At 44.5% G+C, this 16692-nt stretch overlaps 1 protein-coding gene across 9 annotated transcripts in view; it reads right to left on the bottom strand.

Moving 5' to 3' along the window:
* Window positions 1-16692, bottom strand: part of LOC137415872 (E3 ubiquitin/ISG15 ligase TRIM25) — a 732877-nt gene that overhangs the window by 48522 nt on the left and 667663 nt on the right. For 7 of the 9 annotated variants that reach the window (XM_078770220.1, XM_078770217.1, XM_078770219.1 and 4 more), the window contains 4 exons: window positions 15144-15794; window positions 13416-13511; window positions 10452-10685; window positions 4722-4744 (listed from right to left, as the gene is read on the bottom strand). In XM_078770220.1, coding sequence (XP_078626346.1) covers window positions 4722-4744; window positions 10452-10685; window positions 13416-13511; window positions 15144-15749 — 959 coding nt within the window. In that variant the 5' untranslated portion in view covers window positions 15750-15794. Of the gene's footprint in view, window positions 1-4721; window positions 4745-10451; window positions 10686-13415; window positions 13512-15143; window positions 15795-15854; window positions 16386-16692 lie in introns of those variants that run through there. The other 2 variants (XM_078770222.1, XM_078770218.1) reach the window with 2 other exon arrangements.

The following is a 16692-nucleotide window of genomic DNA, read 5'->3' as shown; positions in this document are numbered from 1 at the left end:
GAACCATCTTTTCAATGACTCAGACTGTCTCTAAACCCATACACTGTAGGCCCATATTAAATACCCATCTTAAACAAAGGATGATGCAACCGACGATTACCAGACCAGCTTAACAATTTTACATTATCAACTTGGCAGTCGACACGTAATGAGTCCATTTAAAACTGTCTTGCACCGATTAGCCAGACTTGTAAAAATGCGATTTGAACTTGTCATTTTCAATGAACGTGTACTCAGACATGTGTGACAGCAATGATACATGAAAGGCATCAATGGAAAGCTGAGGATCTCCTCATAATTGATAAACCACATGTAAATTGTCAAACTAAATAACCTTTGCATATTAACCCCTTGAATTCTGATTACCTTTTTTTTGATACGCACTGTATATATCTGCCAAACCACGTGAACTATCGCAAATTCCAAAAGACGATTTTAGTAGACCTATATGCTGAACACATCTGTGAAGTTTCCCCTCGATAGGATCACAAATGAGGGAGGAGCTTGGTTTTAAAAGTTTATGCTTAAAAACGTCATAACTCCGAAACCATGTGACGCATAACGTCATCCTCGCTGACTTTTTTGTTTGTCAGGGGAATGCGATTCTACCTGCAAAGTTTGGCCTTGATCTGTTCAGTCGTTTGAGAAAATTGGATTTTAGTGGTTTTACACTCGAAACAATATGGCGTCCGAACCACGTGACCTACGACGTCATGATAATTTTATTTCTGTATCAATTTATACCGAGAAGATGCTCAAGAAATTTCATCCTGATAGGATAAAGTTTTTTTTACTTGTCCAATTATGACGTCATAAGGGCGGCACTTTCGACATCATTCACATATATTATTCCGCATGGAGAGTTCTTTGCAATGAGACCTGTCTCAATTATTTCTGTGCAGCGGTTTTTGAAACATAGGTGCAAAGTTTTTTGGTTTTTCCAAGATGGCGCCCTACCACGTGACCTGTGACGTCATAATAGTCACTAAAATATTCTACAGGAGTTGTCCCTCCTATGGTGAAAATTTCATGTCAATCGGACCAACGGTTGCCGAGAAAATGAATTTTTAAAATGCAGACACGCACGTACATACCGAGAAAATGAATTTTTAAAATGCAGACACGCACGTACACACGTACGACGTACGGGCGAACCCGAATGATTAACCCTGCCTTTCGCTTCGCGAGCGCAGGGTAACAACAACTCACCTTGATGTGAGGATGAGCCATGAGGTAATCGGAGGTTCACCCGTTGTCAAGTGGTGGTTTGTAGTTGGCGTCACGTGGGTCCTTTCTTCTCCAAACTAGACTTTACGCTTGAGAGCGTTGTAGGATGAGCAGTAAAATTACCTTTAAAACGATGTATAGGTTGCGTTTGTACTGTTCTCGGTTTTTGAATAAATTTGTGCATTTCAGAGGTCACGTGCCTCCTTCTTTGCTGAACTTACCGATCATGGTAACGTCTGAATTAAGAGTCGTTTCTCACATATGATAACATATTTGATGATCGGAGCTCACCATCAAACTAATTATATTGATATCTGTGTTAAAATCCGATAACAATTGGGCTTTTAATCAAGATTTGTATATGTGGATCGACCCTCAAAGATCCCGGCGACAGGTGGCGGCTCAGATGGTTTTAAGTTATGAATTGTGAGAAAATAACTGTTTTAAAACCCCTATTTAGGTGCAGGGTGGTAAAAGATGTTGTCCTATAAAGTTTTGTACCGATTAACCTTGGGAGCTCAGAGAAGTAGGTTCACAAAGAAACAAACAGACATTTCGCTCATATATATTGTTACGTGCTCCTCCCCAAACCCCGGCCACGGTGTACCTCCGAGTCCCGAAAGGAGTCACGGCAGAAAGATGTGCTATTATGTGTGCCAATGACCAATGGTGAAACCACTGGTGAAATCAAAATGGTGAAACCACAATGATTGGTTGGGAAACCAATCAATTTTTACAAAAACCAAGTATTGTATTAAAACCACACAATAATAACAAGTAACACACGTACAAGAAAACCTCACTTGCACAGCAAACACCATATAATTTCTATGATGGTACCACCAATTTCCTGAATCAATAACTCACGGTATTCCCACGTGAGCAATCGGTAACATCCCCCAAAGTCACTCTGTCACGATACCAGGCCAAAGTCGATCCTCTTGGCTCTCGCGATCACAAGAAAAGGTCGTACTGAGACCTGAACCCAGAACGGCTAACAGTTAACGCTGCAGACGAGCCGCTTGGTGAGGTGTCGGGCCGACGTCTGTCCGTTAAAAGTTCACCCAAAAGGTGACTGGGAATTCACACCTTCGGTTCACCAGACAATGACGCTGACATGAACGATCAGCGGTTCCCAAGCGGAGAACCGCGAAGAACCGCGAGTTCCCAAGCGAAATCCACGACACACACGAGAACCAGGCAAAAGGCTGGTGCGAGGTGAAATGGCTGGTGCGAGGTGAAATGGCCGACGAGCCGGTAATGGAGGCTTACCTGCTCTTCAGCGATGATTCACTTTCGGAACCAAAAGCAAAACCCGTCACGCAGGTTTATTTGCCACAGCAATAACGACACTGTCACAGGAATCCCTTTGCCGGGGAAACCAATATTCGCTCGTGACCAATGTCCACCAGCGTCCGCTCGACACCTCGAAGCAGATAGGCCTTCCTTTCCCGATCTCACTCGATCCGCTCACCCGCCTCTTCTCCTTCTTCCAGTTTCTCCCTCACCCATCTCGTTTTCCTTCTGAGACATTATTTTTACCTTTGAAAACAGTTATCTCCATTTCACACTCAAACTGTAACAATAATAGTACATGAAACTAAAAATGCTTCAAGTGGATGACAACCACAAAGACGGAAGTGACGAATCTGTAACAATATATATATATATATATATATATATATATATATATATATATATATATATATATATATATATATATATATATAGATATATATATATATATATATATATATATATATATATATATATATATATATATATATATATATATTGTCGTGCGATTCCCCCTCGGTGAAGACCGGGGAAATCGCGGATGGAAACGAGCTTACTCGAGGCGTCCAGGTCAATGGCGGATTTGCTATACACGTGCGGGAGGGAGAAGGAAAGAAGAAGAAACGGCGAGATTTACCTGACGGTCCGCGCAAAGTCTTCAACCTGCGAAAAGTAACTCACAAACGAAAACGGAATTAAAGTTGGTTGGGAAAATAATACAAGGGTTTATTTAATATGGTGTCGGGACAGGAAAAGAACGCGCCGGTAATCACTAAACCCCTATAATGGAGCACTCCCACATTTCACTTCAAATACACACAAATGGGAAGGATAATAAAAAGCAATTGTCGTGTTTGTGTGTGTGCGTCTTATCTCTCTGGATGTGATGTCGGGGATCATCAGGTCCGGGCACGTCATCCGACCATGCTCCGGTTGTCGCAAAGTAGGCCTCGTTCCGCCCCCGTCCGCGCTCCACCAGGCCCACGTACACGGCTGCACGGCAAGCCTCGCATCCCCGCTCGAGGTCCATGCGTGAATGCCAGGTAAGAGAATCGTCGGCGCGCGAATGTCTTTCCAACGTCCAACAAGCAAGGGTCCAAACAGGAATGAAAAGGCAAGAAGGGAAGAGGTCCAACGCAGAGGGACAGTCCAACGCAAGTGGGCAAATGGGAGAGAGAAAATGCCGGCCAGTGAGAGGTTATACTTGCCGTCGCTGACGTCAGCCGTCCTCTCGAATCTTCCAATCACGTTGGTGTCCTCTCCTTGGCCGAGCGCTTTTTGCCCTTCGTGTTATGCCATCCGTCGGTGGCCAATCAGTGTGTCGCTCCTTCCACCAATCACGGGGAAGCTTTCTGCCCTTCCCCTGACCAATCACATGTCCTTCCCTACCCTACCAATCGGTGGCCTGCTCTTTGCTCGCCACTCCCCCCTGTCAATCAAGAGTCCTTCTGGGCATGGCTCTCAACCTGCCTGGTCGATGTCTGATCGCCATGGTGTACCCTGCGTGGCCGCTTGCTGTCTGCTCTTCCGGTCAGTTTTATCATCTTGTGGCGGAGGGAGGATTTAATTAATGTGTGCGCTAATGGGGCGAACTAATGTATGTGATGTGTTGCCATAAGGGACAATGGATAAATCACAGAGGTTTGACTCACCGGGGAATTAGCTTAGTCCCTATTCTACCTATCACCCGATCATCCTCGTATGATCACAGGTATACACTTAATCTGACAAACTGGGCTAACAGAAATTACAGGTGAGTTTTCCCTATCACAAGAGCCTGGTGTTGGCTTAGCGGCTAGGGTGCCGGCTTGGGATACCTAGGATCCTGGGTTCAAATCCCGGTCAATCACTGAATTAATGCCAGGGGGGTTGACTCAGCCTGTCATCCTTCTGAGGTTGGCAAATGGAGTGCCAGTTCACTGGTAATTCCCTGTGTGTCGCAAGAGGCGACTAACAGGGTTGGCAGCAGGAAGAGTATCCAGCCCTAAAACATTGCTTCAAAAAGGGGCCCAAAAAACAACAACAACCACAGTTCCTGAAAAAGGCCAAACCCCGCTTTGCAGGGGAAAATGGCCTCTAAAGGTGGTTATTTTTTTATATAAGGTGAGGATTATAAATATCTTCAAATGTTTAAAACATGATTGGTGTAAAAACATCAGGATGTGCTGATAATGTGTCGGACACCAATACAGCCTCACCCTTTTAGCAGATTCTTGGAATCCTGAAAAGGAAGAAAACAAAGAATGAGAGCAAGATATTTGAATGAATTAATGTTTTTCATTTGTTGAATACAAGAGAGTTAATAAAACACGATACCCCATGCAGCGTTCGATTATATACTTCAATTTTAATAAAAGAAAGATTTTTCATATCATCTAAAAAAAATCCGGAGGTTTAGCACAACTGAAACAGTCTTATACATCACCCTAATGCATTGCAATAAGACAATATTGAGTCGCAGTTTAGGAGATGGAGGCTTTATTGATCACCATAGAACACAGCATTAATCAGTATCGTACAATGTACATAGCCAGATGGCGGCTTCTTCTTCTTCACCCCTGACACTGCACCCTCTCATTTCCTACGCCCTCTCATGCTATATATCAATACATAGCAAGGGTAGTCAAAGTATTATTAAGGCAATTTGTGTTCTACAGTGTTCAAGTTATATAATTCAATTTAAATAAAGGTTTAAAGACTTATAAATAAATTAATGCCAGGTTTTACCGCTATTTAGCCAGAGTCTATTACATCACCCGATCTAATACATACATTAGTTATTCGTGGCTGTTTGTGTCCTTTATAACATCCTGAAAAACAGTAAGTTCCCCGTTTCGAATGATTTTACCCTCGCCAGAGGAGAGGGTATTGTATTTGGGTCTTTGGGTCCGTTTGTTTGTTTGTCCGCACAAATAGGTATGCTTTTCTCTGCAACTGTTGGTCGGATTGACAAGAAATTTTCTCCATAGGTGCATCTCCTCCTGTCGAATTGTTAATGAAAATTATGATGACATAGGTCACGTGGTATGGGCGCAATCTTGGAAAAAATTGAAAAAAGGTTGCACTTGTATATCTCCGAAAGCCCTGTAGAGAAAAAATTGAGACATGGCTCATTGTAAAAAAAACAAAAAACTCCATGGGGAATAATATATGTTAACGATGATGTCATAGGTGCCTCCATTATGACGTCATATTTCGACGAGTACAAAACTTCATCCAATCAAGATGAAATTTAGAGCGTCATCTAGGGATAAATGGGTGTAGAAAAAATAATAATGACGTCATCAGTTACATGGTTCGGCCGCCATATTTGTTTGAACAAAAACTGCCTTTATTACAAGAATAATTGTTTTAACAAAATTTTTTTTTTTAACAATGTTTTGACAACAACAACAAAAACACCCCACAAACATGTCCTGGCAATGGTCTGCAATCTGATTGCTCTTTTTTGTTCCATTTTGGTTGACTGCCACACAGACAGAGTAGGATATTACCTCACTCCTCTCCGCATGTGCAGTTGGGATGAATTCAGAGCCAAAGTACGGTAAAACCACAAACTTGTCATCCTATTGTTTGTGTTCAAATATAACATAACATTCTATTTAAATATGCTGTTCCTCAACCATAAACTGACGATCAGTAACCGGTAAGCAGGCATTCGGACGGACGGACATGACCCAATTATTGCTTAACCGCGCTTTTCACTTCGCATGTGCCGGGTAATAAAGGAAGAAGTTTTCAATTTCTGAAGAGGATAAATTTCATTTTCATTTTGCAAGCAGAACTGCACTTCACTTTGGTGAAAACACCTGATTGGATAAGTCTGTAACCTGAACAGTATTCACATGAATAACATTGAATCATTCAGGAGCAAAGCATGTGAAATAGTTGGTTGAACATCATTCATGTTATGCAGGTGGGGGGGGGGGGGGGGGGGGGTCCATTGATAGACTGTGGTAAGTGTAACATGTTCCATGTGTTTCGAGTAGGTTAGATTACCATTTATCAGGGCCCTGTCAGGGCAAGTCGTTTTGTTACACGTGACACTGAGGAGGCAGCACATGTCACTTGTGCTTTCGCCATGCATTGCTTTTGGGGTATGCAGTCGAGTTGAGAAATTGGTATGGGTGACCCGTAAGAGTAGCCATGAGAGCCAAGCACGTGAACCAGGTGGAAAGGGTTAAAGGTGATGTAATTGCGTGTGGATAAAGGTAATCCATCACTGGCTATTGTGTTTTATTGTGATTGTTAGCGTGTATGTAGGACAAATATTGCAGGTCATGTCAGCCATGGGGCAGAGAATCCAGAGCGACCATTGAAGGCCGTGGAAGGCCAGTGGGGGTCCTCCTCAATCAGCGTTATGCAGTGAAGAGAGCTGTTGTGGTGTTGTGAGTAGGGGTGGGAGTGGAGGCGAGGACGGGGAGTCCAGCTTCCCTCGTGATGGGACTTCGCTTGTGCTGCAGACACCCACACACTGTGACACCCTCACCACCACAGTATAGGACTTCCCCCCTGCAGAGTTGAGGCCACACCTGCAGGTAAATGAGATGCCATGGCCTTGCAGAGAATGAGTGGAAAGGGTTGTTGTTGATGTGTACAAGGTAATGTGCCACTCAGACCCGTGCGACTCGATTTGTGCTATGGAGGGCAGGTAGCCTGTGAAATTGGATAAGCCGATTCTAAATTGGGAATTTTGGTTCAGCTAACAGCTAGAACAGACATACATGGGGGAGATGGTCAATTAGATGGGTTTGAAGTGGTCAACTTAAAATGCGGTTAAGGTTGGCCTGTTTGTTTTGCTTTTGTTTTTAGCCATTTCTCTCCCCGCTCGAGGAATACCATCTTCAGAAGGTGGAGGATCGAAACCTTGAATTTGGATATGGATTTTTTTGTACATAACTGCTTTGCATTTTATTGAAACAAAAGGGATATAACGTTAGGAAGATTATTTAAGATTAGCTCACACCACAGTCCTTTCTGATTTATTCGGCAAGTTAATTAGGTGTGTAACTGTGAGTGCTGCCAGAATCTTGGGTTCCCAATGGAGAACCATGGTAGGAGACAAACGTTCTGGGAAGGGGACTGTGTTACGTGGAAAGGGGTAGGGGAGGTCCATAGCGAGACTGTGATAAGTGTAACGTGGTCTGTGTATTCCGAGTAGGTTAGATTGCATGTATCAGGGACCTGTCAGAGTAAGTCGTTTTGTTACACGTGAGGCTGAAGTAGCACATGTAATTTGTAGATGGGATAGTCAGGGTAAAAAAAAAATGGTTTGCGTAAATATCACTTTTGCGGGCATGGCCAGGTGAGGAATTCCTGTCATGAAAAAGTGGCACACATTTCCATAAAGGCTGTCATGATCTGTCCAGCCAGCCACGACTGCGTAATGTGCTGTAGGGACTGGAACGTCAATTTTTAGTTTATGTGTTCCAACGACAGCATGGCGGTAAAGAAAAGAGGGGACAATTTTTCATTGAAGCAATGAATGGGTTTAATTGATTAAAGTTCAACAAGAAGCAGTCCAAGACAGGAGAAATGACGGGTGCGAATAAGAAAAAGCAGCTTGCATGGGAAGCTATTTTCAAGAGGATGGCGGCCCATTTCCCAGAGCACCCAAAATTCTCTGCCTGGGACCTCCGAGAACTGTGGAGGAGGATGAAGGCGAAGGCAAAGGCACTGGCTCGTGAGAAAAAAAGACTCGACATGCAAAAATCAGGAGTCAGCTGCGGTCAGTGAACTGAGTGAAGAAAGCAAGAGACTTCGATCAAGTACATAATGACGTGGATGAGGATGCTGTAACACCGAAAATGTGATAAGGGGTGTGGCAAAACATTTTACCTTTTTTTCCCCTGAGAACCCGTTACGGTTGGGCACGCATTCGGACATGACGTGTGCGTATCTTGCGTCCACGTCGTCACTTTTCACCCCTCAGCCCAATGGGCTAAGGGGTTTTGTCGTCACGGGCGTCGTACGGGCGATCGTCAACATTTGGTTTCCGTCAATTTCAAGAACGGCTTGTCCGATTAAATCCATTTTTGCAATGTGTGTTGGGGTTGAGTAGAGGAAGGTTACTTTCGAAAATGGGCGTGCTGCGATTTTCAATATGGCCGCCACGGCAGCCATCCGGGCTTCCGTCAACTTTTGGTTTCCGTCAATTTCGAGCAGAATGGCTTGTCCAATTAAATCCATGTTTGCAGTGTGTGTTGGGGTTGAGTCGAGGAAGGTGCCTTTCTAAAATGGGCGCGCTGCGATTTTAATATGGCCGCCATGGCAGCCATCTTGAAATTGGTTTCCGTCAATTTCGAGCAGAACGGCTTGTCCGATTAAATCCATTTTTGCAGTGTGTGTTGAGATTGAGTAGAGGAAGGTTCCTGGCCGCGCTGCGATTTTCAATATGGCCGCCACGGCAGCCATCTTGAAATTGGTTTCTGTCAATTTTTAGCAGAATGGCTTGTCCGATTAAATCCATTTTTGCAGTGTGTGTTGGGGTTGAGTAGAGGAAGGTGCCTTTCGAAAATGGGCGCACTGCGATTTTCAATATGGCCGCCACGGCAGCCATCTTGAAATTGGTTTCTGTCAATTTCGAGCAGAACGACTTGTCCGATTAAATCCATTTTTGCAGTGTGTGTTGGGGTTGAGTAGAGGAAGGGTCATGGGCACGAAATGGGTTAATGGGCGAAAATTTAATTACTTGCAGTTCCTACTCGGTATTCAACTTCGCTTCAAATAACAAATTATCATCAATGCTTCCTTTCACCGTGCATGGGCTGAGGGTTCCGCCCGCTTTGCGGTGCTATTTATTCTTCGCTTGTCGTTGCTGTGATGGTTTTGTCACGGACCGAACAACGCGTCGCATGTGCGTTATTTTTTCTCGGCTATTTTAACGTGCATCAAAGGAAGCATGCTTTGGGGGGGGGGGGGGGGGGGAGGTCAAATGTTTTGCAACACCCCTTATGTTTATACTTTTCCAGACGATTATATCTATCCTCGAAGATTCTCAATGCACGTCGATGAGCTGCCCTATTTCTATCCTCTTCAACAAATTCAAGCATTGCGAACACATCCATTTTCAACGTCTCATGTAAACTACAAATTATACGCCGCGCAATGCTTCCTTCAAGGTCTTAAACGCCCTCGACCGCATGTCGATGTTTCTTTGTTATTTAAACGCTTGTTATTAGGTTAGACAGGTGATCATCGCACGATTAGTGATTTGACACATGTCTAACTCTTAAACGCTTTTCGTAAATTCAGCCCAATAACCTTTGTAGTATGTTTATGATGACGATGGTGAGTCGTCGCTTTCGACAAATCCCTTCCCATTGTTGGCGTGCTCACTAACCATTATGCGATGGCTGTACAGGTAAAAATGTGTGGTGAGCACACGATCAAGTGCCAATGAAGGGAAAAACCTGCACACAGAAGCGATTAAAGTGATAGAGGTGTGTGCCATCCCTCTCCCACTCTCTATTACAATGAGCATCTTTGGCTGCAGGTGCAGGAAATGCAACATGAAATCTTATGCACATAGGCGCAGCAGACTGGCCAGGTCATCGCTACGATGATTACTGTCCTTGATATCCAAAGTGGACACAACTGTCTGCAGATGCTGCGCAGTGATGCTTAAATTGGTGCCACCACTGACTTTCATGGGCACATTTTTCCACAATGTAATGCTCCCCAGGTTGGTGTACAGGTGCGGTTTGATATCCAAGTGTCCTTTCATAGCCTTAGCATAAAGAGGCTTCCCCCCACACGGCAGTGAGGATCCATTACCCTGGATAAGGGGCCCATACCCGGTATTACCAGCCAGAGCCAGCTGAGCCTGGGACTTGCATAGGGCAGGGACGTCACTCCCTGAGGTAGCTGAAAAACAACTACCCTGTGAACCAAGCAGAGTCGCTGTATACATTTATGATAAACCACACCTGTATAAAAGAAATCGCCTGCAGCTCCTGGAGTGCACTGTCCATTGTGGATTTTAGTCGACGTAGAGCCTCCATCTGCATCTCCAGTATCTCTCTCTGCTGCCCAAGAACAGAAAGCTTCTCCATTTTCCTCTCGTTGATTTCACTCTTCATCAGATCCACAGATTCATTCACAAGTTGGCACACCAACCTTCGCTTCTCCTCCAACCTGTCCTCAGCATCTTTGCTGAAGTTCTGCGAAGAATCATTGTTTGAATTATTCAAAAAATCTAGAAGAAACTTTCAGATAAAATATATAAACTAACAAAAGGTACAATGGCTTATGGCTGGATAGGATCAGATCACTGGTTGCAGAGGTGGGTTTTTAAGGTAAAATTAAGTGGGCACTCTTATCTACAAAGCTTATGGAATCTAATGGGAATTTCAACCTCCAACAAGTCAAAAATATCATTTACGGATTTCAATTTAATGTACACCGCTCCTTTCCTATTCCATCTCCAGGCACTGCATAATGTCATCGCCGGGCACCGAAGGGGGCCCGGCGATGACGAGCATTGAAAAGGAGCACTCAGTTTTCACTCCGGTATATTTCTTGTTTGTTTGTCCGGGCGATATCTCAGCCATCCTTTGAGTTAGGAAGGTGAAATTTGAGCACAATAGTGAGCACATGTTTTGGCCCAAATTTTTTTTGGGGATTAATTACTTAATTATTATCGATTAATTAAGTACTTATTTATTTTCTTTCTCATCTGGGCAATATCTCAGGCACCTTTTGAGATAGGAAGCTGATATTTGGACATGGCAATGACCAAGTGATTTGGCTGTAAAGGGTATTTATGTTTTATCGATTAATCAAATAATTATTTAAATATTCGATTACAGACAAAAAAAATTTTCAAGTTACAGATTTGGAAGAAACGGTGGAGGATTAGGTATTCTATTAGCCAATTGATTAATAATTTAATTATTTTACCATTATTATTCATTTATTTTCATTTTTATTGGATTTCATTTATTATTATTGGATTCATGCCATGAAGAGGAACGACAGATGTGCTTTTTATTGTAAGACAGCTGCAGGAGAAGTACATGGAGAAGAGGAAGAAGTTGTTTCTTGGGTTTGTTGATCTGCAGAAAGCATTTGATGGGGTTCCATGCGAAGTAGTGACATGGGCATTGAGGAAGTTAGGAGTGGAGGAATGGTTGATCAGAGTAATGATGGCAATGTACGAGAGAGCACGCACAGCTGTAAAGATGAAGGATGGGAACAGTGCTGAGTTTGAGGTGAAGGTGGGAGTGCATCAGGGGTCAGTACTAAGTCCACTACTATTTGTAGCTGTGATGGAGGTGCTGGCTCGGAATGTAAAGGAGGCTTTACCGTGGGAGTTGTTGTATGCAGATGATCTGGTGTTGATTGCGGAAAGTATGGATGGACTGAAGGAGAAGATGAAGAAGTGGAAGGAATGTATGGAGACAAAAGGTCTGAAGGTGAATATCGGAAAAACGAAGGTGATGGCATGTGGTAAATCATGTGGTGAGCTGGAAAGAACTGGGAAGTGACCGTGTGCTGTGTGCAGGAAGGGTGTCGGAGTGAACTAAATTCAATGTACAATGTGCGCAGAGTGGGTTCATCAAAAATGTAGTGGTCTGAGAGGGTCATTAACCAGTGTGGCGGCTACATTCAAATGTAAGGTGTGCACAGAGGGAGCTGCAGATGGAGGGAAATGTTGTGTTGGATCTTGGAGACGGCATGAAGCTTGACGGTGTGAAAACATTTTGCTACCTAGGAGACATGCTGAATGGAGAAGGTGGATCAGACTCTGCAACGGTTGCTAGAGTGACATGTGCATGGAAGAAGCTTCGGGAACTGAGTGGCGTGCTGACGAGGTGGGGAGTGTCGTTGAACCTGAAGGGAAATTTATATGCTGCATGTGTGAGAAGTGTTATGATTTATGGGAGCAAGACATGGGTAATGAATGTAGAGCAGCAACGAAGACTGGAAAGGGTGGAAATGCGAATGGTTCGACGGATGTGTGGAGTATCGTTGAGAGAGAGGAAGACAAATGATGAATTGCGAAAGATGATGGGAATAGAGCCTGTGATGGATGCTGTGAAGAGAAACAGGTTGAGATGGTTTGGTCATGTGTTGAGGAAGGATGAAAGTGACTGGTTGAGAAGAGTGATGGAAATGAATGTAGAAGGAAGAGAGGACGGGGAAGACCGAGAAAGACTTGGCTAAAGATGGCCGAAGAAGACATGCGGGCAAGGGGGTTAACAAGGAGAGATGCAGAAAATAGGTCAAAATGGAGAAGATTGTCATGGGGACCGCAAGGCTAACCCCCGCTCTAGCAGGGAAAATGGCATTAAAATGCCTGTTGTTGTTGTTGTTGTTGTATGGGCGTTATTTTAGTGCAATTATTTATTATTTGCAATATTACAGGGCGATTTTTTTTTTTCCAAGGCAGAAGTGATTATACACAGGTGCCCATAGAGCTAAACAAATGATAATATACACCCTAGTTTAGGTGTCGTCTCCTGATCCTCGGGGTGGCGTAACAAGGTAAGGTTGAGGGGAGAGGAAAGTTTGGGAAAAAAATTTCTTCCACATGATCTTCCCATGGTTCTCAGAAACGGCAAAACTTGTGGCAGGAACACATTGGCAAGGTTGTTGGCTCAGACATACACATAAAACACGCATACACATGTACATACTATATTGTTGGATTGTTTATTTATATAATTAACTAATTAATTGTTAGTTAGTTCACTTCTAAAAATTTTGTTGTCATACACCCCATCAGAAAACAACCATTACTTATTAGAAGAGAAACATCACTGAGTGAGTGAGCACCTCCCTCGAATGAATTCCCCTTTTAAACAGGGAGGGGTAGGAGTGGGGGGGGGGGGGGGGAGGGAGGAGAAATGACCCTTTTCCAAGAACTTCCGTTCCTTGGTAATTCCCACCTCAGTTTGCTCTTTCTCTTCCTGAACCTGCTGTAGTTGGGATGCAACTGTCTGCATCGACTCTGATATTAGAGGATACTTTGCAGCCAAAACATCCTGCACAGAATAAAGAAACAAGAGAAGTGAAGAATCGTGAACATAAGGGGAGAGGGGTGTGTATGTGTTTGTGCGTGTGTGTGGATAGAGGGTGAGGAAGAGGGGGGGGGGGGGGAGGTGACGGGGTGTAACTGCATCCTTCTGCTTTATTAAAACACCTTTTTACATTTATGGAAATTCCACGATGATTAATCTTTCTTTAGCCTTCATTAGTGTTCAACCTAAAAAATTAAGTATCTCAGGGCCATGAACATTCTTCCTTATTCCAAAACAACCTTCTTTCGGTGGTCTTTAGCCATCATCACGTTGATGCAAAATTAACAATTTCACCTTTTTATCAGTTGTTCACCTGAAAAAGATTATTCATTCCCCTTCATGGTTTCTGCAGGTGAATGATTAACAACAGCACATGATAAATAATTCTGATGGGACATTCATTCCCAGATATTTTGCTCCCATGACATAACAAGCTCATCAGAAATGGCTAATTGCCCATCGCAAAGTTCAAAAAAAATTCAGGCTGATACACAAGCCTCCTCCATATACAACAACAACAACAACAACAGGCATTTTAAGGCCATTTTTCCCTGCTCGAGTGGGGGTTAGCCTTGCAGGCCCCATGACAATCTTCTCCATTTTGCCCTATTTTCTACATGCCGCCTTGTTAACCCCCTTGTCCGCATTTCTTCTTCGACCATCTTTAGCCAAGTCTTTCTTGGTCTTCCCCGTCCTCGACTTCCTTCCACATTCATTTCCATCACTCTTCTCAACCAGTCACTTTCATCCTTCCTCAACACATGACCAAACCATTTCAACCTGTTTCTCTTCACAGCATCCATCACAGGCTCTATTCCCATCATCTTTCGCAATTCATCATTTGTCTTCCTCTCTCTCAACGATACTCCGCACATCCACCGAACCATTCGCATTTCCACCCTTTCCAGCCTTTGTTGCTGCTCTACGTTCATTACCCATGTCTCGTTCCCATAAATCATAACACTTCTCACACATGCAGCAAACACCTTTCCCTTCAGCTTCAACGACACACCCCTCTTCGTCAGCACGCCACTCAGTTCCCGAAACTTCTTCTATGCACATCTCACTCCAGCAACGGTTGCCGAGTCTCATCGACCTAAAAAGGGCCTTCTCTATTCAGCATGTCTCCGATTTAGCAAAATGTTTTCACACCTTCCAGCTTCACGCCATCTCCAACTCAACATTTCCTCCCTCTGCAGCTCCTTCTTTGCACACCTTACACTTCAATGCAGCTGCCACATTGGTTAATGACCCTCTCAAACCACTACATTTTTGATGAACGCACTCAGCGCACATTGTACATTGAATGGAGTTCACTCCGACACCCTTCCTGCACACAGCACACGGCCACTTCCCAGTTCTTTCCACCTCACCAGATGCTTTACCACTTGCCATCACCTTCGTTTTTTCCGATATTCACCTTCAGACCTTTTGCCTCCATACATTCCTTCCACTTGTTCATCTTCTCCTTCAGTCCATCCATACTCTCCCCAATCAACACCAGATCATCTGCAATCAATCTGCAAGCCTCCTCTTTATATAAAAATGTAGATGGACACAATACAAACAATAACCATTTTCTCATGACTTACTCACCTTTAATTCAGTATGAACAATCTCCACATCAACAATTTTGTGGTCCGGATGTTCGTCACCCGTGCACGTAACGCACATAAAGCTCTCATCATCCTTACAGTAGAGTTGGATTGTCTTTCCATGCTCAATGCATTTTAGTTCTTCAATCTTCACTCCTGGATCCACCAGTTTGTGCCCTTTCTGTTGATGAGGCTTCAGGTGTTGCTCACAGCAGAGGATCTCACAAGGTACACACCTTTTGGCTACCTCTCGATAACAAAGCTCACAGTGACTCTCATTGCACCCTGATTTCACATCTCCAAGTTCTGTATTTCGGACATCAACACCCAAACCAAAATCTACCTTTTTCGACTTTATCTTCTCTACCAAGTTGGTAATGATCACATTTTTCTTGAGCTTTGTTTTTTTTGGGAGAACCCCGCGGCAATTTGGACAAACACGGGCTGTGTTCGCTTCCCTGCTCTCCCAGTATTTCTCTATACACACATGACAAAACGAGTGGCCGCATGGCAAAGTAACGGGCTCCTTGTAGAGGTCAAAGCACACTGGGCATGCGAGTTCATCCAAACCATCTCCAATAGCAGAAGAGGAAGAAGCAGCAGCCATCTCCTTGGGATCAGAGAAGAGTGTGAAGCAAAGTGGAATTGAAACCTGCAAATGGAGATTGAAAATTAGAAACACGAAAGTAATGAAAAAGCAAGTATAACTTACTATAATTCACCAAATGTCCGTCTGTCCGTTCGAAGGTACCGCAAAAACGGCTCAACAGATCGCAACGATATTTTGGGTGGGTATTCCTGGGACCCCTGGGAGTAAAATAGGCTATTGAAGGAGCACGGGCTCCAGCATGAGACGGACAAAATGACGGGCCAGACACAAACTCGTCCGAGAAGATATTTATTCTTAAAACCAACTCGGGAACACTGAAAAGCCCGTTTATCGGGCTGCCTTATAAAGCACAACCAGAAACCGAAACCGAAAGCCACGCCTCTCAGGCGAGGCGTGCTTCGGTGGTCACGTGATCAACAGGTGTAGCTGATTATACCTGCATGCACGGCACGCTTTGGTGGTCACGTAACCAGCCACTCTGGCGCCGTGGTTCCCCGCCGGTGACGTCACCGGCTGGAGCAAGGAGATTGTGATGCTGGTCTTGCTTGGGGGACCAATGGGTCGCTACACACGCCCCCCCAGAATGGACTTGGTCCAGGGAGGTCAACCTGAGGGGGGTCCAGATGACCTGACCGAAACGACCCCTGGCCAGTCGCGGGGGGGGGGGGGTCCGGTGTGGTGGTGGGTGGTCGGACGGGGGGTGTAGTGGATGGGGGGCGGCCGCGCCACGGTGGTAGAGCCAGCCGTGGCAGCTGGCCGACGTCCATGTGGGCCGGTTTGAGGCGGTCCAGCGAGATCCGGTCCGCCCGGCCGCCGATGCTGACGATGAAGGACTTGTTGTCCCGGCGTAGGACCCGGAAGGGTCCGTCGTATGGTGGCCAGAGCGGCCCCTGGTGCGCGTTGTGGCGCACAAAGACATACTCCGCCGTGCGTAGTGCTG

This window comes from Myxine glutinosa, chromosome 1 (genome assembly GCF_964187855.1).
Source record: "Myxine glutinosa chromosome 1, kmMyxGlut1.1, whole genome shotgun sequence".
NCBI classification, from domain to species: Eukaryota; Metazoa; Chordata; class Myxini; order Myxiniformes; family Myxinidae; genus Myxine; species Myxine glutinosa.
This window is presented reverse-complemented; position numbering and strand designations above follow the sequence as displayed.